Source organism: Lemur catta, chromosome 3 (genome assembly GCF_020740605.2).
Source record: "Lemur catta isolate mLemCat1 chromosome 3, mLemCat1.pri, whole genome shotgun sequence".
Taxonomy (NCBI): domain Eukaryota; kingdom Metazoa; phylum Chordata; class Mammalia; order Primates; family Lemuridae; genus Lemur; species Lemur catta.
The window spans coordinates 49,249,954-49,277,155 of NC_059130.1; the positions used below are offsets into that span (position 1 = coordinate 49,249,954).

At 33.8% G+C, this 27,202-nt stretch overlaps 1 protein-coding gene across 2 annotated transcripts in view; it reads left to right on the top strand.

Annotated features, from left to right (window-relative positions):
* Positions 1-27,202, top strand: part of DPYD (dihydropyrimidine dehydrogenase) — a 797,518-nt gene that overhangs the window by 401,277 nt on the left and 369,039 nt on the right. For both annotated transcript variants that reach the window (XM_045547468.1, XM_045547470.1), the window contains exon 13: positions 4,139-4,354. In XM_045547468.1, the coding sequence (XP_045403424.1) occupies positions 4,139-4,354 (216 nt within the window). The remainder of the gene's footprint in view (positions 1-4,138; positions 4,355-27,202) is intronic.

Sequence of the window (27,202 nt, forward strand, 5' to 3'; positions counted from 1 at the left end):
AGGGAGGACTTCAGAATAAGTATTTTTCAGTAGGTGGAGAAGAAAGATTCAGAATGTGAAAGGCACAGAGGCAGGGAGGCACAAAGTAATTTTGAGTAGAAATGATTGGAACATTTTATTTTTTAGGGGTAGCTTAACAACATTAGCCAACAAGACAGAAAAAATTATATATTTTATTGTTTTGCCACTAGTTGAGTAACTTAGAATGTAGTAAGTGGTATTCATTTAAACGGCTTTGGCCTTAGTTTTCTCTTTGTAAAATAATGCTTTTAAAGTAAATCATCTCTTTGACTGTTCTAGCTCTCTGTCTATTTTAAATTTTGTGAATAATTGTAAATATAACTGAAAAGGTTGAAACTAAACAGACCATTTGCCTTGATTGTCACTTAAAGGGTTTTAGATTATCATTGCTTCTTTTAAAAAATTGTTTTAGTGTATCTTTAAATCTATTTGTCTTATATAAATTAACTCGTGTTCATTATTGAAAACGTGAAAAATACAATAAGTAAAAACTTAAAAATTAAAGGCCATCTAAAACTCTGATTCTGAGAGATAATTCTGTAAACATATTGATGTTTACCCTTTGTGATAGATGGATAAACACAGACATATAGAAAAATAGGTATACATGTATATTTTACTGAAAATTTTGAATTTACTTTTAATGTGAACTCACTATTTTTTCACTTAGTATCTGATAAATACACTTTCATATCAATAAATTCTTTTCTTCTGTATCATTTCTTATGCTAGCATAGCATTCCTTTCTGCAATAGAATCATTATGGAACTAATCCCCATTGTTCATCATCTAGGTTATTATTATTTTTTTTTATTTCAGCTTATCATCATGGGGGTACAAAAGTTCAGGCCACATACACTGCCCATGTCTTGCCTATGCCCCCCAAGTCAGAACTTAAAGCGTGTCCATTCCCCAGACAGTGCGCATTGTACTCATCATGTAGTTATACCCCCATCCTGCGCCCCGCCCTCCCCGCCCCCGAGTCAGAGCATTCAAGTGTGACCATTCCCCAGACGGTGCGCAATGCTAGGTTATTTTTTTATATATGTTATTTACTAACACTATTGGATGACTGGAAAAATAGTATTGTCTGAAACTGAAAATCGAGATAACATATTCTTTAGAAGACAATACAATGAGATAAACAAGTTGAGCTTGAAGAAAGGGCAAAGTATCCACACCCTAAGGTCTCAAAGTTTCCTGGAAAGCTGAGTTTGAAGATTGCAATTGGAATTTGGGAGAAATTAGCCTCGTGGTGAGAGCTGGACCTTCAGATACCTGAGTTCCTTGAGCAAGGCTACAGAGGGGGAAAGAAAGTGTAGATTAGGAAATAGATATACTGGAAGGTTGAACAGACTAGGTTGCTGTAGCTCCACACTGTGGCAAAAAAGCCACAAAGACAAAAGCAAAAATAGCCCTGTGTATGCACGGTATGAACACTGCCTATTACAAGTAAAGATTTTAGGTTACATTATACATACACATCCATAGCATTTTTGTGATTAAAAAAATATATAAATTTTTAAAAAGCAGTACTTCTTATTTGAAGGAATTTTGTATATGTGTATGTTTATTTTTTGTTATTTGTTTGATTGGTGTGTTTCTTTTTTGTTTTTGTTTTGAAGCTTAAGGAAAATATTGTAAAATCTGTTCAAATAATTTCTTTTCTAAGTATTAAGGCAGCAATCGTTTTTTTTTTTTTAATTTCAGAGTATTACGGGGGTACAAAGGTTTTGGTTACCTAAATTGCTTTTGTGCCATTTGAGTCAAAATTATAAGTGTGCCCATCACCAAGATAGTGTGCAATGTGCCCATTAGGTGTGAATTTACCTGTCCTCCTCCTCCCCCTCCCACATGCTTGGTTTCTGCTGAGTTTTACTACCATTTGTGCACACGGATGTTGATAGATCAGTACCAGTTTAACAGTGAGTACATGTGGTGTTTATTTTTCCATTCTTGCGATACTTCACTTAGAAGAATGGTCTTCGGTTCCATCCAGATTGTTACAAAGGGTATTAGTTCACCATTTTATTTATGGCTGAGTAGTACTCCATAGTATACATATACTGGGTATTTACCCAAAGGGAATAAAAAGACATTTTATAAGGAAGACACTTGCACTCGAACGTTTATAGAAACGCAATTCATAATCACAAAGATGTAGAAGCAATCTTCTTAAGAATTTCATAGCAGTGCTTTATTTATTTAAAACTACAATAAGTTAAGCAATGTAAGTTGAATGACACATTATATCTGCCTCCTTGGGCTATTGCCTAATGCCATATATAGCTACAAATATGAACAAACTAAAATTCATCTGTAAGATTGAAGAGATTAGATATTTGGGTACACAGCCATAAAAAGAGAAGGAAACTTGTAGTGTCATTTATTTCACTGTACAGAATACAAGTACATAGGACTACGTATATTTCTGTTATTGGTATGACAGAAAAGGTTACCCAATGTTGTTTCTAAGGTTCTGCAGATAGGGAAGGTGCTTCTAAATTTTTCGCATTATGAACCAACCCCTGGTGTTAGAAAATTCTTTCTCAGTCTAACCTACAATTTGATTGATTCTATTTAAATTATGCTTACACAGAGATAAGAAAATACCTCCAGGGTGGATTTTTTCTACGTTCATCCTTGTACATACTGATATGGACACACATACACATATGCACATCTCTAATTACCTACCACTTCCCTATATTACATATTATGGTCTTTGTCTTTGCTAATAATCCTTTTAATAGTATTGCAATCTTATTTGAAGACAGAAGAAATTATTTTCACAATCAGACTGACTAATATTCAGAAATGCTCCTTGAAGCCCAGACCATTCCTGGCAGAAGGTGCTTGCCATAGCTGAAGCCTGGATGCCATCAGGCACCTCTTTGCGGGTACCAGAGACACATTAGTGTTTCAAATGACAAGTTTGATACCTTTTTACATATTAAGTGAACTTTGCTTTGCATTACAAGTGGTGAAGGGCCAGAAATAATTTCTATGCAAGTCATGGCAATCTTTATCTACACAAGACACACTCCTGTAAAATTAAAGTTCTGCTCAAATAACTTTTCTTTTGAGTGATGATTCGCGAGAGAAAGGAGTTTTACTTTTGAATTAACTAGCCCTGTCCATTCAGTAACTGCTTTGGCTGAGAAAATTCATCGTTTTTATATTTTCCAGTATTATTTGTCTTTAAGAGATAAACAGAGAGAAAGAGAGAGAGAGAGAGAGAGGGAAGGAGGGAGTGAGAGAGAGAGCAAGGAAGAGACAACCACTTTAGAAACAAAAGGCCTGATGGGATCTTTAATAACCTCCCCAGACAGAAAGGAAGACAACATTTAGCAAGCACCTATGTGTTATGTATAAGTGTTTTCATTAAATCATTCCAATAATCCTGCAAGGTAACATTATTACAGAAATCATTTAACATAGGTAAATTTGTAGTTTTCAGTGCCAATTGAAGATTTTGACATAAACTGATACCTGTTTGTTTTCTGAAACAAACTCCCCTAATGCCATGAGTATGTTACTCACTTTCCAAATTAGATATCTCCCTGTAGCTTATGATTTCCTGCATTTTCCAATAGCCCTATGAGGTAGGAAATTAGACAAACAACATTCCTGCTGTTGTACTGAAAACTGTAGAGGAGAAAAGACAGGGACATGCTAGGTGGCTTTCCTAAAATCACATAAACAGCAGTGAGATTACTGGAAATTGCTTTTAGGCCTCCTGACTTGCTGCTGCCCATATCTCTGATTACTAAAGGCATTTTCATAAATTACATACAAAGAGGCTAGGTTATGGGACCAGAGAGAGAAATTCTACAATTATTACCTTTTGAGTTTGAATCTTTATGTTTTAAATGATTTTTTTTATTTAATTGATTTTATTTCTGTTAATACTCTCTATACTACCCTTGAAATTAAATAAGTATGAATGATATTATATGAATTTGATTCATAGATGACTTTTTGCCAGTTTTTGTCATTGTAAACATACTGATGTAACTATATTAATTCAAATGCTACCTTGAAGTGATTTTTGGTAAAATATTATATGGACAATATAGATGTGATACAACAGGAATTATTTGTTTATTTTTTGCAGTCACAATATGGAGCTTCAGTGTCTGCCAAGCCTGAGCTACCCCTCTTTTACACTGCTATTGATCTGGTGGACATTAGTGTGGAAATGGCCGGACTGAAGTTTATGAATCCTTTTGGTCTTGCTAGCGCAACTCCAGCTACCAGCACATCAATGATTCGAAGAGCTTTTGAAGCTGGATGGAGTTTTGCTCTGACCAAAACTTTCTCTCTTGATAAGGTAAGAAACTATTTTTGAAGTCATGTTTAAATGTGTATCATGTGTTTTAATTGAGGTATAAATATTATAATGGAAATATCTAGATTTTTGATCAAAAAAAGTAACTATTAAGCTATTTGACAAGCCCTATCATTCATTACCCCTTAGTCTTTAGTTTTTGTCCTTTCCTTCTGTCCCATGGAAAGAGGGGGAGATATGTATTTCTCATTTTGTATCACCTAGGAAGCATCAAAAATACAAATATTACAAAAGTGACTATTTCATTTAATAATCCCAAATTCTTTATTATTTTGACATTGATTTTTTTTGTGATTTCCAAATGTATATGAATCTGAGGACTTATGCCTCAGTTCAGAGTTAGGAAGACAATGCACTTGGTTTGCACTAAGTCCGAGGATCCAATTCATGTCAAAAAGAATCTCTCAGTGTAATTCATTGGTGTTAGTGATAAAATTCTTCGTTAATTTTTGAATACAGAAACTTTCCTGAAAAAGACATACTCTGAGTTTCATTTGACATGACTTTGTACTCACACCAAAATTGGACATTCTATACATAGTAGGAAATAAACTACATATTGAGGTTGAAATTTATTCTTTAAAGTACACAAAGCATATAAATGCATGTTTTCAAACTAGGATGCTTTATACAGTAGAGGGTTGCATGCTTATATGGTTTTGAATTAGAAAAGAGCAGCAGAATTTAACATTGTTAGACCATTTATTGATAAGATTATAAATGCTAAACCTCTCAGTGTGCTTAGTACTAACTGGTAGTTAGTAATAATTAATGTATAAGAATGTATGAATCTAGTGACTAAGAAAAGAGTATCATTATTTGAATCAGCCTTATCCTTAGGCAAAGAAAATAATAGAGAACAAACATGCCCCATTAAGCACATTCTCTCCTCTTTCTTCTCTTACTAAGATCAATAGCTGGCATTATTATGGCTAAAACATTAAGGCTGTCTTATTCTGACAGCTTTACAAGATGCTATGTCTAAGTGTGGTCAAGAAAATCTAGAGAATCCTCAAAAGTTAGAAAAACCAGTGCAGGAAAAAAAAATATTTCTTAAATATTTTTTATATTTAAATAACTAAGGATAAGTTCTTTTTTCAAATAAATTGGCTGAATATTTAGAAATACTACTATGAAAAAAGTATAAGAATGAACAGAAAATATTGTATTCGGCTTTAGAATATCATGAATCAATTGTTTACAACCTTGTAGAATATTGCTAGTATATTTGTCTTTGTTTCAATTCATCCTTTAAGAACTACTAGGAAGTCATAATCCAAACGTTTAATCTATTGGGGAAAACTGAGTCTCGGCATTTACTGACTCCATTAGTTATGCTATTTTTTAAAATAAATGTATATTATATATATAAACAGAAATAAGTGGCTAATTTGGTACAAGTGAAGAATTATAGCAAAGAAGGGTGTTTGCTGCTTTGAATTTGATTTTGTTTGCTTGCAGAAATTGAATTCTGATTAATCAGAAACATCAGTCTTTTACTCTGTTGGTGACACGCATTGATTTGTGATGCTGTGTCTTTCAGTAACCTAGGAGCAGTTTCCTTTATTAGGATCACCAGCAGAAATAAATGTGGAAGCTAACTTCCTTCCAAACCTCCAATTTGAATTTAATCTATCAGTTTAGAAGTCTGTGATGCTAGTTCAAAAGGGGAGTTATGAACAAATGCAAATTAAATTTGGCACATGAAGCATAATGACGTGGGCTTTTAGGAAGCCCTATTTTACTTACTTTGATGGTGGGTAAAACAAAGTATTGTGCAGATGATTTTAAACATATTTGTGCAAATTGCAATGACAAAAACAATCATGCCACCTTTGGCTTATATAATGCCATTTTTTAAAAAAAGATTATTTTCTATACATGATTTTACAGCATAGTTTGCCTCATAGAGATCTACTTTTTTGTTGTCTTATATGGCCCCTGATTAGTGATTAAACCTGTTGTGAATATATAATTACATCTCATGAGCTTCTTTCTATGCTTTCTTACTGATGAAATGTTATAGTATACAACTCAGTAGTATGAACACGTTTTTCCTGCAGCCTCTTACTAAATAAAGATGCTTATTCAAATATTATATGTGCTATACATTTGTGTGACATTATGGTATACCAATTTAGATTAGCCTTATTATAATTTATTATGCCAATCAAGAATCTATTTAAAATGTATTAAAATTCAGAATCTTGACATTTGAAATTTAGATGCGCTTAATATGACAAAGGTTATTCTATGGAGTTTTGTTATCATATGAAATATTAATATTTCACAATACAGTTTTGATGAAGTACAATTTGCCCAGCCTGCATATAATAAAGAAATTAAATGCCTACCAAGGGAGTTCAGTAAAAATTAGAGCCCTGCCTGAACATCTGCTAGAAATTTTATTATCCTGTCCTTCTGACAGTGTGGTCCCTCGTTGTTTTTCTAGATTGACAGCTGAATATTGCACTGATTTCTGCAGAAAATATGTTTAGGTGAACTTTGTTTCCCTTTTTTTATTTTTTTGGGAGTTCAGAGCATGCTTTTGATTTTCATCCTATATATATTTTTTTATACTCTTGACATTTGTAGATGCCAGATTGAGGTCTAATACGCTGTAGCACCGATAGACCATTGACTTACAATGAAATGCCAGTTGATATCTCAGTAAACAGAAATATTATTATTCTTTACTGTGCAGTCTATATAAAAGCTGTATGTGATTTCTTTAAGGAGGCAAATGATCAGATTTTTAATGTCAAATATAAAAATATCTGTTTACTTTTGTGTTAAATAACATCAAAATGGCTTTTATTAACTATATTCTTCCTCCCGAAATCAATGTTTTCAAGAATGTCCTAAATAACTGGATTGCTTTTCTTGAGATTCTATTTATGTTTTATAAATATGGTAAAATGATACTTAAAATATAATTATAAAATTATTTTTCTATGTAAATATATATTGGCTTCAGTTTTAAATTTTAAAAGATGGGAGAGAAATCAACCTGTCAAGTTTAATTAAAGCTAAATTATCATGACAAAACAGTGCTCTGTTTAACTGGGAGTATTAGAAATGGCTTGGACTTCACATAACATAACCCCTTGACCTGTGTTCACATTATATTGATAGGAAATAGGTAAAAACATTTTGTTTTCATTAATCATCTCCATAAATTTCATCGTCTCAGAGAGCTACATATTAAATACAGCAAATCTGTAACATCTAACAGCTAGTTGCATATATCTTTATTAGTACACAGATAAATAAACTAAGAAGTGGTTATTACTATCCTAAATCAAATCTAAACCTATGCAACAGTTTACTTCATTTATAAGCTATATATGTGTTTGTATATATATTTCTAAACTTGTGATTGATTTTTAGTAGGAATGTCTTGAATGAATATGTTTTGTTTTAATAAGTTTTAGATATTAGGTAAATAGGTAAACATATAATGGGTCTCTGTCAACATAAAATGCCAATAACTAAAAACTGAAAATATTTAAGATTCTTCATTATGGTTTTGGAATCAAAGTATTGATTGTAACTGTTCCTATAAAATACAATCTTATGCCACATAGGCCAATGCTTAGTATATGGGAAGGGTTTGATAAATATTTCATAAATATTTGTTGAATAAATAGATTTTTTGGCAAGAGCATATTGAGTTTCTTTCTTTTTCTCAGCCATATGAACAGACAGTTAACGCATAAAACAATCGATTCTTTTGAGTATTGATTTCAATTAAAAGAGAAAAGGCCACTTTAAAATTTTTCATATCCTATGTTTCCTTCTATAGTGCATCTATACATATCTAAAAACGAAAATGTCAGTGGAATTTCTAAATGCATAGATTGTGTTTTAAGACTTAGGTTGTTGAATAAGCCTTTAAAATGCAGAGAATTTTTGAGAAAACAGAATAAGTCTTACACAATATTAAGACAGGGCATGAAAATCATCTGGCCCAACTTTCCAGGCTCACTGTCAGTAGTCCTGACAAAAGAAATGTAACCTGTTCTTGAATGTGTTTAGTGACAAGGAATATGCTAGATCTTTAAGGTAATACAGCCTACTATAACTATAGAAAGATCTATTTATCTTAGAACTGTGTTCCTTTTATTGACCGCAAATCAGCCTTCTTATTTGTTCCATCCATGTTTTATAGATGTTCTGCCCTCTGAGACATCATGGAATAATAAGTGTAACAAATTAATATAAATGAATTGTTGATTTAAAAATACAGATTTGTTGTCCTCCCCCCCATCCACAAGTAAATAAATACCCTAGATAAAGGCTAACAAATACAGAGAGGCAGTGTAGTGTGGGGAAGATAATTTTGGCTTTGGAGATTTCATCTGGCCCAACTTTCTATAAGCTCATTGTCTCCATCCAAAGCTACTTCTAAATCACTATCTTGGAAATGTTTAATATTGTAGGTTGTTGTTTTAGTTGTTATTATTTTTCATGTTATTAAATATTTATTGACTGTTTAGAACATATAATGTTTTTTATAAGTTATTGCACTTAATCTTCACAATATCCCTATAAGACAGATAGTATTTTTTTTTTCTTCAAATGAAGTTCTAGTCTGAGAAAGTTAAACAAATTGCCCAGGACTTCAAACAACAATTATCTATTTGATCACAATCATGTAGGTTGGAAATTTGAGCTGGGCTCATATGGGCAGTACTTCTGCTTTGCATAGTATCTGCTGGCCTCACTCATACATTTGCAGTCAGGTGGTGGGATGCCTGGGGACTGGCAAGATATCCTCACTAACATGTCTGGAGCTTTAGGTGGGATTGCTGTAATTGCTGAGATGGCTGAACCCTTTTCTCTGTCTCTTCACAGTCTCTCTTGCCTTATGGTAGGTGTCATCATCAAGGAGGCTAGTTTAGGATTGTTTACAAGGTAGCAGTGTTCCAAGAGAACAAGATTGGAAGCTGAAAGACCTCTTGAGACAAAGATGCCAAAGTCACATACTGTCACTTCCACCATATTTTCTTGGTCAAAGCAAGTTACAAGGTCAACTTATGTTCAAGACTTAGGTAAATGCCATCCATTGTTGATGAGAAGAACTATAAAATCATATCACAACTTTACCATACCATTTTAAGTTGGATGTATGGAAGATAGATAATTTGCCTTTCTATTTCACAGAATCCTGGATAAAAAGAAAGTGAATGCAAATAACTTCATAGGCATTTGGACTTGATGCAAATCACAAGGTCATAACTGCTGAGCCTAATGCCATGATTAGATGACATTTGAGGTGTCTTGGAAAGGGATGGATGCACTTTGCATATGAGAAGGGTGTGAATTATTGTGACCAGAGAGCAAGTTAGGACTGTTTCCAAAGATGGCTGCAATAATCCTTCCAAACTATATACATGTCCCTTTGTGATGTGATTTTGCAGTTCTCATCACTAATGAATGGCATTTAAGAACCACAGTTGGTAGTCTCCTTCAGAAACAGGAGAAATGGAAGGCACATAGAAATCATTTATCCGTAGCAATTTTGAAAATCAGTTTGGCACATGTTTTCAGGGCCCCTTACTACAGGGATGGAGGAAGTTACACGATATAATTTTCATTGTATTCTATTGGTTAGGGCAAGTCACAAAGCCAGCTCGAGATCAAAGAGCATAGAAATGGCTCCTCCCATCCAAAGGCTTAAATCTACCACATCAGGATTTGAACTAAGGTCTATTGGATACAAACCATGGCTCTTTCACCTATGTCGTGCTTCATGTAATCTATCCTCTCTGGACCTCATTACTTTATGCCTAAAATGCAGACTGTTTGACTGCATCAGTGTTCTGCCTAGACCTAGAGTTCAGCTGAACAGGTGCACTGAGGGCTTTCTACCCACTCCTTCAAGCAAAGTAGCACCTATGCTTGTATTTCTATTGAGAAGTACAAATAACATAGAAATTTCATAGTAAAATTTTAGTGAGAGAGCAAGCGAGAGAGTATTTTGATTTTACAGCTTCTGTGACTCCACTGTCATCAGATGATGCCAATTCTCCTATGCCATTTTTCTCCAGCCACACCAGCCACCTTTCTAGTCCTCCAACATGGCAGTTTCCTTTATGTCTTAGGGCCATTGTGCTTGGGGTTTGCTCTGCCTGGAATGCTCTGCCCTCAGATCATTACATGACTGTCTCTTGCTTCTCAATAAGTTCACAGATCAAAAGTTACCTCCTCAGAGAAGCCTTTGTCAACCATTCAAAAGTCAGTCTCTCTGTTCCACATTACCCTGGTTGTTTTTTTCTTCACTGCTCTTATCACCATATGTAATCACCATGTTCTTGGTCATTTATTTGTTTAATTATTTGTTTTTGTTTTAGCCATTTGTAAGTTCCATAAGAAGAGGGATGTTGTCTTTCTTGCTCATTATTGCATGCCCAATGCCAAAAACAATATGTGGCAGATAGAAAGGACTCAATACATACTTGTAAGATGAATGAATAATTATAGGCTTCTAATTTCAACCACGATTCCACATGACAGCTCTTCAGTTACTTGGAGACAGCTCTCATGTCCTATCCATAAGCCTTTTCTTTTTCCTTTCTAAATAGTCCTGTTTTCCTTCTCATAATAAGGTTTGCACAATTTTACCATGTAGGTTGTCTGTTCTCCCATGTGGATTTCAAGAAACATGTTTCAATCCACATTATCGTAATAGAGAGGAAGTTGTGCCTGCATTTGCATAAATTGCACAAATTGCTAGCACCTATCAACCAGATAAGAATTGAGTAATGACATTGTCAGGAGTATAAATGCTAAAGATAATATTTAAAGTTGAAAAATTCACAAATACGTTATGTAATAATATTTTAGAGCCTGGATAATTCTCTTTGGATTACAATACAGAACATCACAGTTTACTTTTGTAACTCATTTTGAAGGCCTTATTAGAAATAAAGACCTGGATTTTTTTTAAAGATTAAATAAAGTGGATTTATTTTATTATCATTAAGAGTTTCTTCATTTACCTCATCATGAAAGTCTATAAAACAATATGTAAACAATAATCCAGTGCATTGTTTTCACTGCTATAGTTCTAGCTTTAAATTTCGTATATAATTAATTTCTGTTTGTGTAACATTGCTCTGATATGTATGTATGCATTAACTAAGGACTTATAGTTATTTAAACAAATTCAGTGTATCCTTATCCAGGAAACATTTAACATGCTTAAAAATGAAATCAATTTCATGTACTACTAGTTTGATTGTCACCTGGCTAGGTTCTTTAATTATTACTTAGAATTATTTTATTGAAATTCATAAAATTGACTTATCCTCAAATTATAAAGAAGAGATTTATTAAAAGGCTACAGTTCACATGTAGTAGTCTTACAGAAGATTTCATCCAAATGTTCACTTCAAGATTACTTAGCAAAATCTTCTATAAAGTAGCCCTCGTCTCTTCAACAACAAAAGAACGTGTGTATGTGTGCTTACACTCACTTGTGCGTATATGTTTAATATTGAAGCTAAAACTTGCAAGTTAGAATCTAATGAATACACTATTGTCTCTTAAAGTTCTAAATCAATGTCTGTTTGCAACCATGCTATGTTTGCCAGACTTGGTTTGTTAAATAAAAAAATATAGAGTAATTTGTTTCCAAACACAGGTTAATGCATATATTTCTAATATTAAGTAGACACCCTTTAATTGTAGCCAAAGAAATATTTTTAACCATGAAGCAGACTAATCAATTTTCCAATATAATTACATCTTCACCTCTTTCCCGTTTCAGGCTGTGATTTCACACTTGTTAATTAGTTAATCATTTTTGTAGAGTGGACAAAGTGAGACTCAAATAGAGTTTTTAATAATATAAATTGACATGTACAATTTTGATTTGGGTTAGCTAGTAGATGAACCTAACTTGTAATGGAAAATACCTCTTATTCAGTTCCTTTTTTTTTTTTTTGAAGAAACTGGTGTTGAGGGTTAATGGGAAATTTTCATAATTATGGCTAATGGAAATTTCCTTAAAAGTACAGTCCTGTTGTTTGAGAAACTGATTTTGCCCTCATCCTTTCTCACATAATTATTTTGTAGATTTGAAATTCAACTAATTAAAAATCTCCATATTTTGGGTATGTTTAGATGATCCAATCTTTGGTTGAAACTAACATGAATTGAATTCCATAATACCCTCCTTGCCTTTATGTTTTCTTTATTGCTTTTATTGTTTTTTAACAAGAGTCCAGTCATTACTACATAGGGATATCCTGTATGCTTCTTTCAAGAAACTTTAAATATGAAGCCATGATTACGTTGCTGTCAAATTTTTATTAAAGGAATACTGACATTGGCTATTTGTTGCAAGACTTACTCAGTTTTAGTAAAATTGCAGTTTTCTTTATGCTCTTTTCTCTTAGAGGGCTAGCAATGCGCTAATATGCAATTCCCACTATTTCTGAAATAATGTGTCATAAGAAAATAAGGTGTCATTAACTCAAGGAAGTTACTGTTTTTTAGAGAAATATTCAATCAAACTGCCCTTTACACAGCAATTACCTTTTCTTACCCTACTTCCTCATATGCTTCTTTCACTTCAGTGAAGCCCACTGCCCTTTTCATCCTGCTCCACTTGTTCATTTGCATGTTTTTCCACAATATCTCACATGTTTGGAACAGTTTCTCACTTCTCTCCTGCCAAATTCACCCTCCATTAAAGTGAAAAGTTACCAAAAATGTCATTAAATAAAGTGTCATTTTTAGGCATATGGACAAGATTTGATGTACCCTGATGTCCTTTTATATACACTCTCTCTCTCTCTCTCTCTCTCTCTCTCTCTCTCTTACACACACACACACACACACACACACACACACACACACAGGGTCTTTGCTCTTGAAAACTTAAACTCCAGTTTAGAAAATATATACACCACAAGATACAAGGTGACTGAATGCTAACTTAAGACAACAGGAATTCGTAAACTAAAATGTTACTTAATAAGCAGTATTTTCCTTTATTTTTTTAAAAAAAGAAAAATGACTTCACATTTGAGCTGTGTCTTTATTCTAGGCAGAAGGGACAGCACATGGACATCCATGGTCATGAGAGTCAAGCACATTTAAGATTCAACATAATGTCGCATAAAATAGTATAAGTAGCTGCCAAGACATGGGAAAGGCCTGTTAGGGTAGGAATTTAAATGTGATTGTATAAACAACAGGGAACCTGTTTTGAAGAGGTTCTAAGCAGAAAAATTACATAATTAAATCTGGAAGTCACTGTTAATCATCATATAACTGCCATTCACCATTTCTCCAATAAATTTCACTTCTCTCTTCACACAAACTCTCTTTTCTCATAAAACCAGTTTAATCATCAAGTTTATGCTTGCATCATCTATACCGTAATTTTATCATTCTTTTTTCTTAAGAAGACATTTATTGCTATTCAAATATGAAAAGGCCAGTGATCACCCAAGTCTCTGGGGCAACATTAACCAATGGTTATTGTCTCTCCATTCTCTGAGCTTTAATGGAATTTTACTCAGTTGACATACGATAGAATGGATTCTTTATAAGTTTAGGTTTTGTTTTTTTTTTTTTTTTTCCTTTCCTGAATGTAAGCTCTGGAAGTCAGGCCCTGTGACCTTCAGGCCTTGGAAATTAAGGAGTTAGCAAATACTAACTACTTCTCTGCTCTACTCAATAAGACAGTTTTGGTTTTGGAATGTATACATATGTAATATGTTGTTCAGCAATATTGTAAATATTAAATTGGTAAATATCACTACCTCTTGAAGATGATTTGCACTGTCTTGGATAGATATAATTTTGTACAGCCAGCATATTCTTCTTGAGGAGACATACTTTTCTTTTTGGCTCTTTTCTCATGGGTACTTTCAAACATTCTTCAAAACTACTTCCCATCACTTGGGAAATGTCCCTATGGTTCTTTTGAATCTTTGGTCATAGCTTACCCCCTGTGCAACTCCTAGGAACCTATTAAGTTCTTTTGCTCTTCTCCACTGAGACCCATTTGCATTCTGGAGGGAGGTCTCTATTGAACAAAGCTTAAGATAACCTCATGCTGCCTTATTTTACATATGGGTCCCTTAACTGGTCCACAGGAAAATCTTGTATTTCCTTTGTCCTGATAAATCCTAGGAATGCAGGCTGGTTGCCATACAGTTACATATCTATTTTAACTCATCTTTTAGCAGCAGACAACTCAGACCTGACCCTTTAGCTATATCAAGTAGAGTAGAAACACCATGCACTGTATACCACCCCTCCAGAAAGGAAAAGGAAAAAACTGTAGTAACACATATAAAGTGCTCTGTGGCTCTCTTTTAACCCCTCTCTTGGGACTTGGGATGGCAGCAGGATTCATAACACACCAGCAGCGTGCTCCAAACATTTCATAATCTCCAACACCCCCAACTTTTTGTATACTTGTTAGAGTGAAGGGTGTAAGAGTTCCCTAAGCAGATTTTTACAATCTATTTGGCTTGGACGTTTCTGCAAGGGGAAAATTAATTTTTGTGACTTATTTTAATGCCCCTTACTATTATCTGTGTTGAATTTTAATCATTGGCAACATCAATCGCATGAAAACACATTACTTTAAAACTCTTAAATTCCATACAATTATTCTCATACTGAAATATTTTTTCTAGATTTTGTGGATAACATGTAACTTTTTAATGCAGTAGCAGGTTTTAGTCCAAGTCTTCTAAGAAACAATTGCTGAGATGGGATTAAACATGCATGGATTTGATTAGGTAAAATACCTGTGGGAGAAAATACCTGTGGGAGGTGCTGTAAAAAAAACAAACAAACAAACAAACAAACAAACAAAAAAAAACATGGGATAGCCTTAAGACAGCAATATAAGCCTGGTCTCAAGTGAAGGAGAGAAGGAAGGAAGATTGAGTAGTAGCATCCTAGAATGCCTTGAAGTCTAAGAAAGCATCAGCAGAGCCATCAGGTAGTCTTTGTGTCTCTCAGGAAAGGGCCTGCTTAGTGTCTCTGCCCTGCCTGGTTCTTGAATGAGCCATGGGAAGCATAGCTGCAATGCAAATGCAGGGCTGGATTTCACAGCCTGACAACCGGGGTCATTAATCAGTTATCCTCCTGGTAGTCGGAGTTCTGTGAGGTTGCCACAAGAATATTTGGATCTTCTACAATGTTCAGCATAAGGTAGGCAGCCACTTAGTATATGTTTTTTAAATGAGGGAATAAACAAACATCGGCATTCTATTTTGAAATTTGCTCTTGAGCAATATAAAGAGAAATGTGATTGTATAGACAACAGGGAACCAGAGGAAAATGAATTTATACAAAGATTCCCTTGTTAAGTATTATAATATGAAAAGAGAAAAGCTTGCATGCAGAAGGCTGGAGAGGTAAAATATACTCTTAAATTTTAAATTGTGGTTTTCACAGTAAATCATACTAGTTATTACTGAAGTGTTACAGTTGTCTCCCTTTGTTCTGAAGAAAATGTTGAGGATCACCTCTTTCCTAAGTAATGTCACTGTCAGTAAATTACCTAGTTTCTCCAAACTTCAGCTTGTTCACTCATATAAAATAAGAACATAATACCTGCTTTGCTTTTCTTACAGTATTCTAGTGATGCTCAGATGGAATTAAAAAAATAAAAGATGTAAAAATGATTTGTAAATTTGAAATACTGTATCAATTAAAAGTTATAATTCTTATTACCATAATCTATATGCCAGGCTAAAATGTAAAAATTTATATAATCAGTTATTAAAGTGTAGAAATCCCCTCTCATCCCCACTAAGTACCACTGATATCACAGCCCCCATTGTTTCTCACTGAATACTATCCAAGCTTCCGGAAAAAGCCTGGCTGCACCACTCTTGTCCCACATTCCAGCCTCCATACGGCAGCCAGAGTGGTCTCTTGTATAACATCTTGAAGCAGATCAGATCGTGTTTCTTCTTTGCTAAAAACATTCCAATGGCTTCTTATAGCTCTTAAAATCCACAGTCCTTGTACACATTATTTTATTGCATGCCTCTTGTCTGCCTTTCTGACCTCATCTCATTAACTTAACTGTGTACCAATTAAGGCCACAATGGCCTTCTCTAGATTCCTCCAACCTATGGCCTTTCATTAACTGTTCTCCTTGCCTGGAATTTTCAGACCGTTACTTTCAAAAAGAAGAAAGAAAAAATTGTTACTAATGGCAAAATTTCAATAATACAGAAATAATTCTGTTGTCATAAGTAGTTTATATTTATTTAAGTTTATCAGATATCGGAAAACTTGTATAACAATTGATCAATTAAACTATGAAGGAGTGGTTCCCAATTCTTCCTTTCTGTTCCTTCCAGTTAACAGAAAATTTTATGACTTTTTAAATCATTTAATAAAATGTGTCTTCTTCTTTCGTTCTTTAATATTTCTGTAAAGAATAATGATAAAGGATCATTATTCCTTATAGATGTTGGGATCTCATTAGTTGCCAATCATGAAATCCCCAGAATATGTGAAGTATTTTATAACGGTCAGAAATTACACTGCAAAGTGTAATAGGTGTTATGTGATATACACATGGGGTCATAGAAAAACATTTCTAAAAATGCTTTTTCATGTAAATTTAATAAGTGTTAATGTAAATGTTAAAATGCTGAGTTGTGATTCTGGTTTATGAAGCTCTTTATAGTTGACTAAAAGAAAACTAGAAAATGCTTCCCTACCCTAGAGTACCTTCCATCACTGTGTGTAGGATTTGTGTCCACAACTGCTGTTAACATTAATGGGACTTAATCAAGTAGATCTCCCATACCCAGATCAGAAAATTTACTCAAATTACTATATGCATAGACAATCATGGGATATAAGTCATAGAAAATGTAATTTACAGTGTTTTACATTAAAACATGAAATAGAACATATTAAGAAGTTGTCTCTATAGCTGGTTTTGGAGCAGGTACTAAAGTATATATAATACTGGGGTTCCGGTATTAAATAAAAGACAAGTTTATAAACAGTTCAATAATTGGACAGGCTCCATATTGATTTTTTCTTTGTTATATAATATTGCCCACTTCTCTGTCCAGAACCATGTCATACAGGGTTTAAGAATGCTAGAAGCATGGTCGCTGTTGTGTATTGGAATGTTGGAATGTGCAAAGACTGAAAGGCTGTCACAGCAGTCAATAAGATCTGAGAGGTGTTGACTAATTGCCTGCTAATTACACAGTAAATTGTCTAATTAAGCTGATGGTTAATTAGGGTACGCTTGCACAGCAGTCTTGTGGAATTTGTGTCTGATGTCTGGGAAGCAGCTTGTATAATTGGCAAACTGGTAAGGACTGGCAGAGAACATGACTGGAAAGCTCCCTGCCAGTGGATGACAGAATACGGATTTAGTGGAAACAAAAGGGTTGTCATTTTTATACTGAAGGTTTTGTTTCAGTTCTGCAGCTATTCTGCAGTGAGCAATTGAGAAATGCATCTGAAGCCTAAGTTACGTGAGTAAAAGAAGGCTTAAAATGCGCATCAAAATGTAAAATATGCTGCTTGCTTGCCATGTATCGCCTCTGATACACTCTCACATTATATTAATCTATACATTGTGTGATTTTACAGTTCCTCCTTCTGACATATGTTATTTGGTGTTCATGTGTGAAAAAAATATAGAATAATCCCGTGTATCTAAAAATGCCTTTTGAAAATATAAGATAAAAATGACTAATTAGAAGACATTTGAAATAAGAACTTTGAATTTATTATTTAATTATTGATTTATGCATCACTGTGAACCACAAAAGTATTAGACATAATATGGATATGAGTTTGGGTAATATTTTAAATAAATTGCATTTGTAATGAGATTTTAGTTTTGCCATTTATGCAGTTTTACCATACAACTGGCTTTTGCTTATATTTAAAATGTAAGAATGGAGTATTTCAATACATAATTAAATGTATTTGATTTCTGAGTGGTTGTAAGTAGTGTTTGATGAATTACCTGCAAAATTTGAGTGTCTTTAAAAAAAAAAAAAAAAGATCCAGAAGTTTGTTTTGTTGTTTTGTTGTTTTTTATGGCTGAAAAAGTTTAACTTTTCATTTTAAAAAGTCATCTAGGCTGAAATATAAACACGAAAATTCACCATTATAAATAAACTAATCCATTGAAGAATATAGGACCTTTAAAGATGAAGTTAGGTACATACACACTGCCTCTTCTTAAGAAACTTGAATGCAAATGATTGCCTCTATTACCATTTGCCACCCAGATTCCATCACATTTTGATGCTTTTGAAATAAGACTTTGAATAGAACATTAGGTTGTGATTGAAACAAAGGACCACAAGTATACAATGACCATTGGGTTGCTTTACAATTTTGTGCTAATAAAACATGAAAAACTTTTAAGCATTTCAACACTAGATTTCTAAAAGATAAGAAGACCTTAATTAAATTATAGTATCAGAATTTTTGCTTTCTTATTAAACAAAATGTATATATGCATGTGATTGGATGAGTATATATATCTTTTGTTTTCATTGTTTTCCAAAGAGAATTTAAAGTTGTGTATGTACTATATGTGTTTTTAGATAGAAAGAAAGAGGCCACACATTATGTAGTCTCTAAAATGTCTTTGAATTAGCATTTATCTTGAAGATATATGCATGGTAAATGAAAATATTTATTGCTATAATAGTGTTTTTCAACCTGTTTTAGATCAATATTTTAAAATATTAAGTCACAGATATAAAAATAGATGTAAAATAAAAAATATTTATTTCAATAATGTAGAAAAATCATATTCATTCCATTTGAAGTCATAGGTTACAAAGTCTTAGAAGATTTTATAAGAAATTATGCAAGACAGCAGAAAAGTGAATTTACCAAAGGAATACAAGGCTAAACACTGAAATTGCTTATTTAAAGATATATCTCCTGAGGGAGAAAAATCAGATAGAGGTCAGTGTTGTGACTCCAACCACTCTATATTTTGATCCACCCAATTTTTCATTTTATTCTTCATAGAAATAATATAAAAAGTTTATTTATTATAAGTTTGCATAAAAGAAATATCAAGTAGATTTGTCTGCCATTGCAATTAAAGTTGTAAAGAAGAACTTTTTATAAAGCATAACGTTCAAGCAAAATCCTTTCTTTATGTTTATAAATGAATTTCACTGTTGTTTTCTATTAAATCACATTCTATTTCTGTACATTTTAATGTCTCTAAGAGTAGATTTCTAATATTCTCATCACAAAATGAGTTAAGTATTTGAGGTGATGGATATGTTAAAGAGCTTTACTTAATCTTTCTACATTGTATTCAAAAGTCATAATACCACTTTTTGCCCCATAAACATATAAAACTATGATCAATATGTAATAAAAATTTTTAAATATTAAAAAAAATCTAGTTGGCTTCCATTAATATATGATTATCACAAGAATAAATTCTATATATCATGAGTTCACATAGTCATCTGTTGAGAACTTCATGTAGTACTTTACTTTGGCCTTTAAAAATATATACATATTAAAGGCCAAAGTATAATGTGTGTATATAAGGTGTACTCACAGTTTCCTTTTTAATCCCTTGGAAAGGTTTATCCCTGTAATTTAAAAATTTAGAGTAAAGAAATTATAATATTTAGCAACCTTGACCATCAACTTCACCTCTACAATTTTTTGCTTTTATAATTGACATATAAAATGCATTATTTTAAAACATACACTTTCATGGTTTTCAGTATATTCACAGATGTTCATACCTCACCACTGTCTAATTAATTTCAGAACATTTCCATCACCCAGAAAAAGAAACTCCATACCCATTAGCAGTCACTTTCTATTCTCCACATTCCCCAGCCTCTAGAAACCAGAAATGTACTTTCTTTGTCTATGGACTTGCCTATTTTGGACATTTGATGTAAGTAGAACCATGCAATGTGACGTTTTGTGCCTGGTTTCTTTTACTTATTTAGCATAATATCTTCAGGGATCATCTATGTTGTAACATGTATCAAAATTTCATTCCATTCTGTGGATATACTACATTTTGTTCATTCATTAGTTTATGAATATTTGTGTTTTTCCCTCTACTTGTGCCTAAATATTTCTTGAACATTTATATTTGTTTTTGAGTTGATGTATGTATTCAATTCCCTTTGGAATAAAATTAGGAGTCGAATTGCTTGGTGATATGGTAACTCTATTTTTAACTTTTTGGAAAATAGCTAAACTCTTTTCCAAACCAGCTGCATCAATTTACATTCTCACCAGCAATATCTATTATTTCCAATTTCTTCACATACTCACCAGCATTGTTGTTTGTCTTTTTAATTATAGCCTTCGTCATTGGTGTGAAGTTGTCTCTCATTGTGGTATTGACTTCTAGTATTATTGATAACTATAATAGTAAAATATGTAAATATGGAGTTTACAGGTGCAATACACTAGGGAAGAAATGATATTGGCTGAAGGTTGTAAGTAGAGAAAACCAAAGCTATTTGAAATGTACAAAGGAAACTAAAGTAGCAGCCTTGGTGACTGATTACACGAGGCTAGATAAGGGGAGGAAGAAGTTAAGAATGACTCTGGGATCTCTGACCTGGCAGCTGTTTATGGTTGTTTTGCAAAGTAAACAAACACAAGAGGAGAAAAACATGGTTACTGTGTTCCACGAAGTCACTGAATCAGGACTTTTTAATATCAAAAGAAGATTGTCAATAGGTACTTTTACTGTCCAACTATAATTACTTCAAATATTTGGAAGGAAGCTTGGCATGATGGCTCACACCTGTAATCCTAGCACTCCGGGAGGCCAAGGTGTGAGGATTGCTTGAGGCCAGGAGTTCAAAACCAGCCTGAGCAAGAGCAAGACTTTGTCTCTACAAAAAATAGAAAAAAATTAGCAGAGGGTAATGGTATGCACTTGTAGTCCCAGCTACTTGGGAGGCTGAGGCAGGAGAATCACTTGAGCCCAAGAGTTTGAGGTTGCAGTGAGCTGTTATAATACCACTGCACTCTAGCCTGGGCAACAGAATGAGACTCCGTCCCCCCCCAAAAAAAATAAAATAAAATAAATTAAAAAAGAAAGGTCATCCTAATAGAGGAACTGCAGTTATTAAAATTGATCTCAAAATGGTAGTAATTTTTCAGATGAGGTATAGGTATTAATGCAGAGTTCTAAGTTTTAAACTCAATTTAATTATTCTAAAATTAGAACTAATGCTAACATCTAAAGGGGAAAAGTTAAATAACAGAACAGGATGTTAAATCAATACGATTAATTAACTTGATATAAATAACTTGAGCATTGCTATGTTTATCTGTAAATCATTTATCATGGTACCAGCTGTAAAAAAAATCTTAATAATAATGATGTGTGTCATCCTCCCACCCAGCAGAGGTGTCATGACAAATTGTTAACAAACTGTCTTACAGCACTTCACAGATTCAAATGCTAATGTAATAATAATATAATCAATAATAATAAAATCAACAATGAAACAAATCATTTTTATGCAGCATAAAGTACCCAAACAGAACTACGTATCCTTTCAAGTCCATGTGAACATTTTGGCTTTTAACTTTCAATGAGAAGAAGAGGGAGCACAGAGAAAGTCAGGAGTGACATTGTCTCTTCCTCGCTCTCCCTCACCCTCTCCCTCCCTCTCTCTCTAATGGAGCATTGACCATTCCCATAAAATTACTCACCAAACTCAGATGCTCAGATATGTATCTTCCATCCCCACACTGTCATTGCTTAAGGCCTCATTGTTCCTCACTTTGGGGACTGCATGAACATTTTGAAAGGTCTGATTTTCATAGTCTCTCCTGACAGAAATTAATGTACTTATCTTCATCCAAATGTATCTTCCTAAAATGTATGTGGACAACTCTCTCCCTTGCCTACCTGTAGGAGAAAGTCCATGAATCTTAGTGTGCCTACAGTGCCCTCTATCAACTCAATTGAACTTCTCTTAGCCTTAATTTCCCTCCCACCTTTTCACAAAAAGGAGATTCAGTAACAGAAGCCTTAAGATTTTTAAAATATAAGTGCCTCCTTTGGAACCATATAAAATTTTGCAGACTCCACATGTTCTTTTTATTATTCAGTCCCCAGACCATGCTTGTGCACATGGATGTGTAGACCACTTCCTACTCAAGGGAGACCTGCCTGAAGGTGCCCTGCACAGCCCCTGAGACCCCTGTGCTTGCCTGCCCCCACATTTATCATGCAGTGTGCTTCCATCTGAAGAATCCTGCCCAGTATCTTGCCTGATGGGAATTTAATTCACCCTCAGGAGTCAGCATAAATGTGACCCTCCCTGAAAGCTTTCTCTTCCCTTAAAATTGTATTCTTATAAACCTTTGGAGTCCTCGCACTGCCTTCTTTAATAGGAAGAAGACAAAATTGCAACAGAATTGCAAATCTGCCACTAACATACTATGACATCTTGTAAAATGAGGTGAGCAAACCAGGTAGCAGCTCCTTTCTCTTCTATCATACTGCATTTTAACTCAAACATTTTTATGTTTCTTTAGTTATCTGTGTACCAGGTCCATCTCCTTCTGAGAAACTAACATAGGGTATTTATTGTGTGTATACTATATGTCAGGCATTCTGAAAGTCACAAAATTTACATTTTGTCTTTTACCACTAGCAACTCACTGTGTTAGATTTTATGATCCCTACTGCATGGATAAACTGAGGCTTAATAATTCCTAAGTCACCTGTTCTGTGTGTCCCTACAGTCATAGCTCGGTGCCTGGAACACAGCAGATATTCAACAAAGGCTGAATTGCCTTCTTCTATCTCATGTTAAGAGTTTTTCTTCTTCCAGATGGAGACATGATGTGATTTATCATATAATAGAAACAGATCAATAATATTTTTGTGCCATCATTGCACTTCAGGCACTATTTAGTTTGCTGTAGATTTTTAGGAAACAAATGAGAAACTTGTTAAAAGATTTACTGTGTGTGGTTAGAACTTGCCGTGAAAAGAAAAGAAAAAAGAAAAAAGATTTACTGTGGACCTCTTTTAACTATCATATGTTATGGGTCCAACTTTCTCCCTCTCGAGCCCTACAGATCATGGGATCATGTATGACTATTCATTAGTAATCATTGTTTTATTGTTTCTATCTCCCTACTCCTTCCTTGAGTGAGGTGTTTTACATCTCATGAATCACCCTTTCTAACTGTTGGATGAAAATGACCCTACTCTGACATTTACTCCATTTACTAACAAGGTCCTATTTTGGGTAGAGCAGAGACAAAGCCAGGACTCCTACAGGGAAGGCAATGACCCTGATCTCACACTTTCACTTATTAAATCTTTAAACACTACAAGTAAATTTCACAGGCAATGAAAAAGTTTTTTTCTGAATTGAACTCCTGTGGACTCTGGATTTCCATGGCTTCTTTCATGGCTTGTGTTTTAGTTCAGTAGTATGAATATGAAAACCAGTATTACTAGGGGATTATCCTCTCCCCAGTGCTCTGTGCAGTATTTTAAAGGTGTCCCAACACTATAGATTACACTGGAATAATACAGTCTACTTGGTATTACATTCTGTATTCATATTTACTGTAAAATGTCTTCCTACAGCACATTCCTTAACTTCCTATAGAGAAGGATGTAATGTACAACAGACAAGTGCATTTTTTTAGAAACACTGAAATGAAAGTTGTTGATTTTAAAAGACATCTTGTCACAGATGAGTGAGGGAGAAAGAGATCAAACCAGCAAGTCTAGCCAATCCAAGGTTTCATTCATGCATCTCTTCTGCTTAGTACTTTCCCCTTCGGTATCATTAGCATTTTCATTTCGAAAAATGACAGTCTGCAGTGGAAGCAGTAAAAATGTTCAACCTGTGGTTTAAATTATTGATTTTTTAGAATATTGAAGCAGTATTTCAAATGGATTTTGTTAGAGATACTTCTGGGTGGGGGGTTTCAAAGGTAATTTGATACCCAAAAGCCTGTATATTTCAAAGAGTTTCCATTCTTCGAATTTTCTTAGACTCTGGTTGATTGGATAAAAATGTTTATTGTCTTCAGGATTATAAGTAGCAGATCATTGCTGCTTGAACTTGAAACATGTATTTGCAGACTATGCTCTTCATGATTTATGGTGTCTGCTCAGACTATAATCAACTGGCAAAATAAATCTTCATTTGAAAACAAAAGCTGATTTTAAAATGAAGGAAAAGATACTATGATTTGCATGCACAGAGGTCAATAGTCCAATTGATAGCTAGTTTATTGTAATAAACCATGCAAGATGTAGTTCTATAAAAATGGATTTTAATGAAGCTCCTCAAATTGTGTTATGCTAATAGGGAATAGAGTGTGGCCACAGAGATTTCCTTTAAAGTCATTTTAAGTCTCTCACCAGAGTCAACACTCACATATGAGCAGAAAATGTTTTGACAAGGAGCAGGATTACTGACTGCTGTGTGTATGCTGTGCAGGTAGTTTGCTATTCACAGCATGCTTCTCCTTATGGAAAAAAGCTACTTAAAAAAATTACATTATATCAAAATGGCTTGATCTGCAATCATTCTACAAGTCGAAGCCCTATTGAAGTCAATGAGGGCTTGGAGTGCAAATTTATGATTGTATCGAGCTTAATATGTGGAGAGTTGCATCATATTTTGTAATGTTAAGTATCACGCAGCAATAGGATGACACAAATTTGAAATAAAACCTGATATGCCCCCTTGACAAGTGGAAATGAATTAAAAATACAGTATCAGAAGATATCTTTTTGAGGCATTGGGACATAAAAGGGAAACCTGCCACTGGGTACATGAAGTGTTTCTATAGTAAGTCCTGTTAACATTTAAACCAACTTAAAAACATCTTCCCAGTGGCAGTGCTACCATGAAAGTTGGTTGGAGAAGCTGCTGGTGTTGCTACTTAGGGGGAAAATATTTAATATGAGGTTGCATAACCATAGGATTAAATATTTTTAGAGAGCACCCCCCAAAACTTAATGTAATAGATAATATGGTTAAAACAGTTTGTGTACTATTATGACATAGATTATCTGATTTAATCTTCATGACAGCTTTTAGAGATAAAAGTTTTAAGTCTTTTCATATTGTTTCAAAATCTTATAGTTAAGGAAACTGAGGCCCAGAAAATTAAGTAAACTATTCAGGATCACACAGCTATTAAATGTTGAAGCCAGAGTTCTTACTCCGGTTTATGTCATTTTAAAACCAATGCTTTTCTACTTCACAATTCTGTCTCCTCTTACTCATTAAAAATTCCACTTTAAAATTGGCATCAAAAGAAGCTTACAAATAAAATGAAGACACAGAAGAGCAGTGAGCCCTCACAGCTACACAGTATAACTGAAATTTATTTCTTTTTTAGTTTCACAAGTGACGTCCCTCATATTTGCTTCCTTTCTTCAACTATTAGGTACTCCCCTAATTTAAAAATATTCCTGTGTGTGGATGTTCCAGGCACTGTGCATGAGTTAACTCAATAAATTTCTACAACAGCCTTATGCAGTATATATTATTATCCGTCCCATACAATGGATGAGGACATGAGACAAAGAATGGTTACTCTTAATAAAACCATTAGTAAGTGGTAGAGTAGATGAGATGTCTACCATAAGGAGTTGTGAACATTCAGTGAATTGCTGATGATAACAATGACAGCTTTTGGAGTACGTATCAGGTCTCAAGCAGTATTCTAAGAATTTTTAATATACTATTTCATGTAATTATTTAAAACATCCCTATGGGGTAAATGTGCTATAATTATCAACACTTTACAAGAAAGAAGCTGAGTCACAGAAGGGTTAGTGACTTGCCCAAGTAATAACACACAGTTGTTGATTTAGCATAATGATGAAAATAATAAATACATTTCTTGGCATCTAGTGAGTGCTCAAAAATGTTATAGGTATTATTATTAAGGGGGATGTCTAGAGCAAGAATCAAGTATTTGTTGAATGAAAGAACTAATGAATAAACCCCAGCTCTGCAATTTACTAGCTACGGGACTTTGTGCAAGTTATTTAAACTCTAAATTTCATTTTTCTTATTTGTAAAATTGTTATAGTGAAATATTAATAATTGTAATTTAGTGAGTTTTCCTAAGTTCATGCATGTGTCAAGTACTCTTCCAGCATGGCACAAAAGTAAAACCTTGGCAAGTGCTTAGGACGTAGAAAGTGCTCAACAGAGGCTATCATTGTTGATGTATTTTGTTATCCTCATTTTAGTAGGAGAGGAGTAACCAGGGCAGTAACCTCAGATCAAGCCTGTAGCATGTCCTGTTATACATCCACCATATGTATTGTCCACCACAAGTATTGACGTGGATAGAATTTGTAAATCTCAGAAAATTTCCCAGTTTTACTTTTACCTGTGTGCGTGTGTATTTAGTTCTATACAGTTTTATCATATGTAGTTGTAATGAGAATGGAACCCTCTGGGATAGTTGAGTATTTCTTAGTCAGCATTTCTCTACCTTTGCTCTGATAAATTCATCCAGTTTGTAGACCTGAGCTTTTGCCTTGATTTCAAGGTAGGAACATGAGCCCAGATCTTAAACTTGGTCTGCTTAATTAGTGTAGCACATGCAAAAAATTCAGTAGTTCTTTTAAAGTATATCTTTCCTCACAAGAATTATTGCTGAAAATGGAGTTCCTGATATCAGCTAGTGTAAATAGTTTAATAAAGCTGTAAATTATCTTTTCAACTAAGTTTTATGTACTCAAACAGTAGTATCATCTAGCTATAGCCACCATTTTTCAGACTTTACACCTATAGGTTCCTGATAATTTGTGGTTAGTTTATGAAGTAG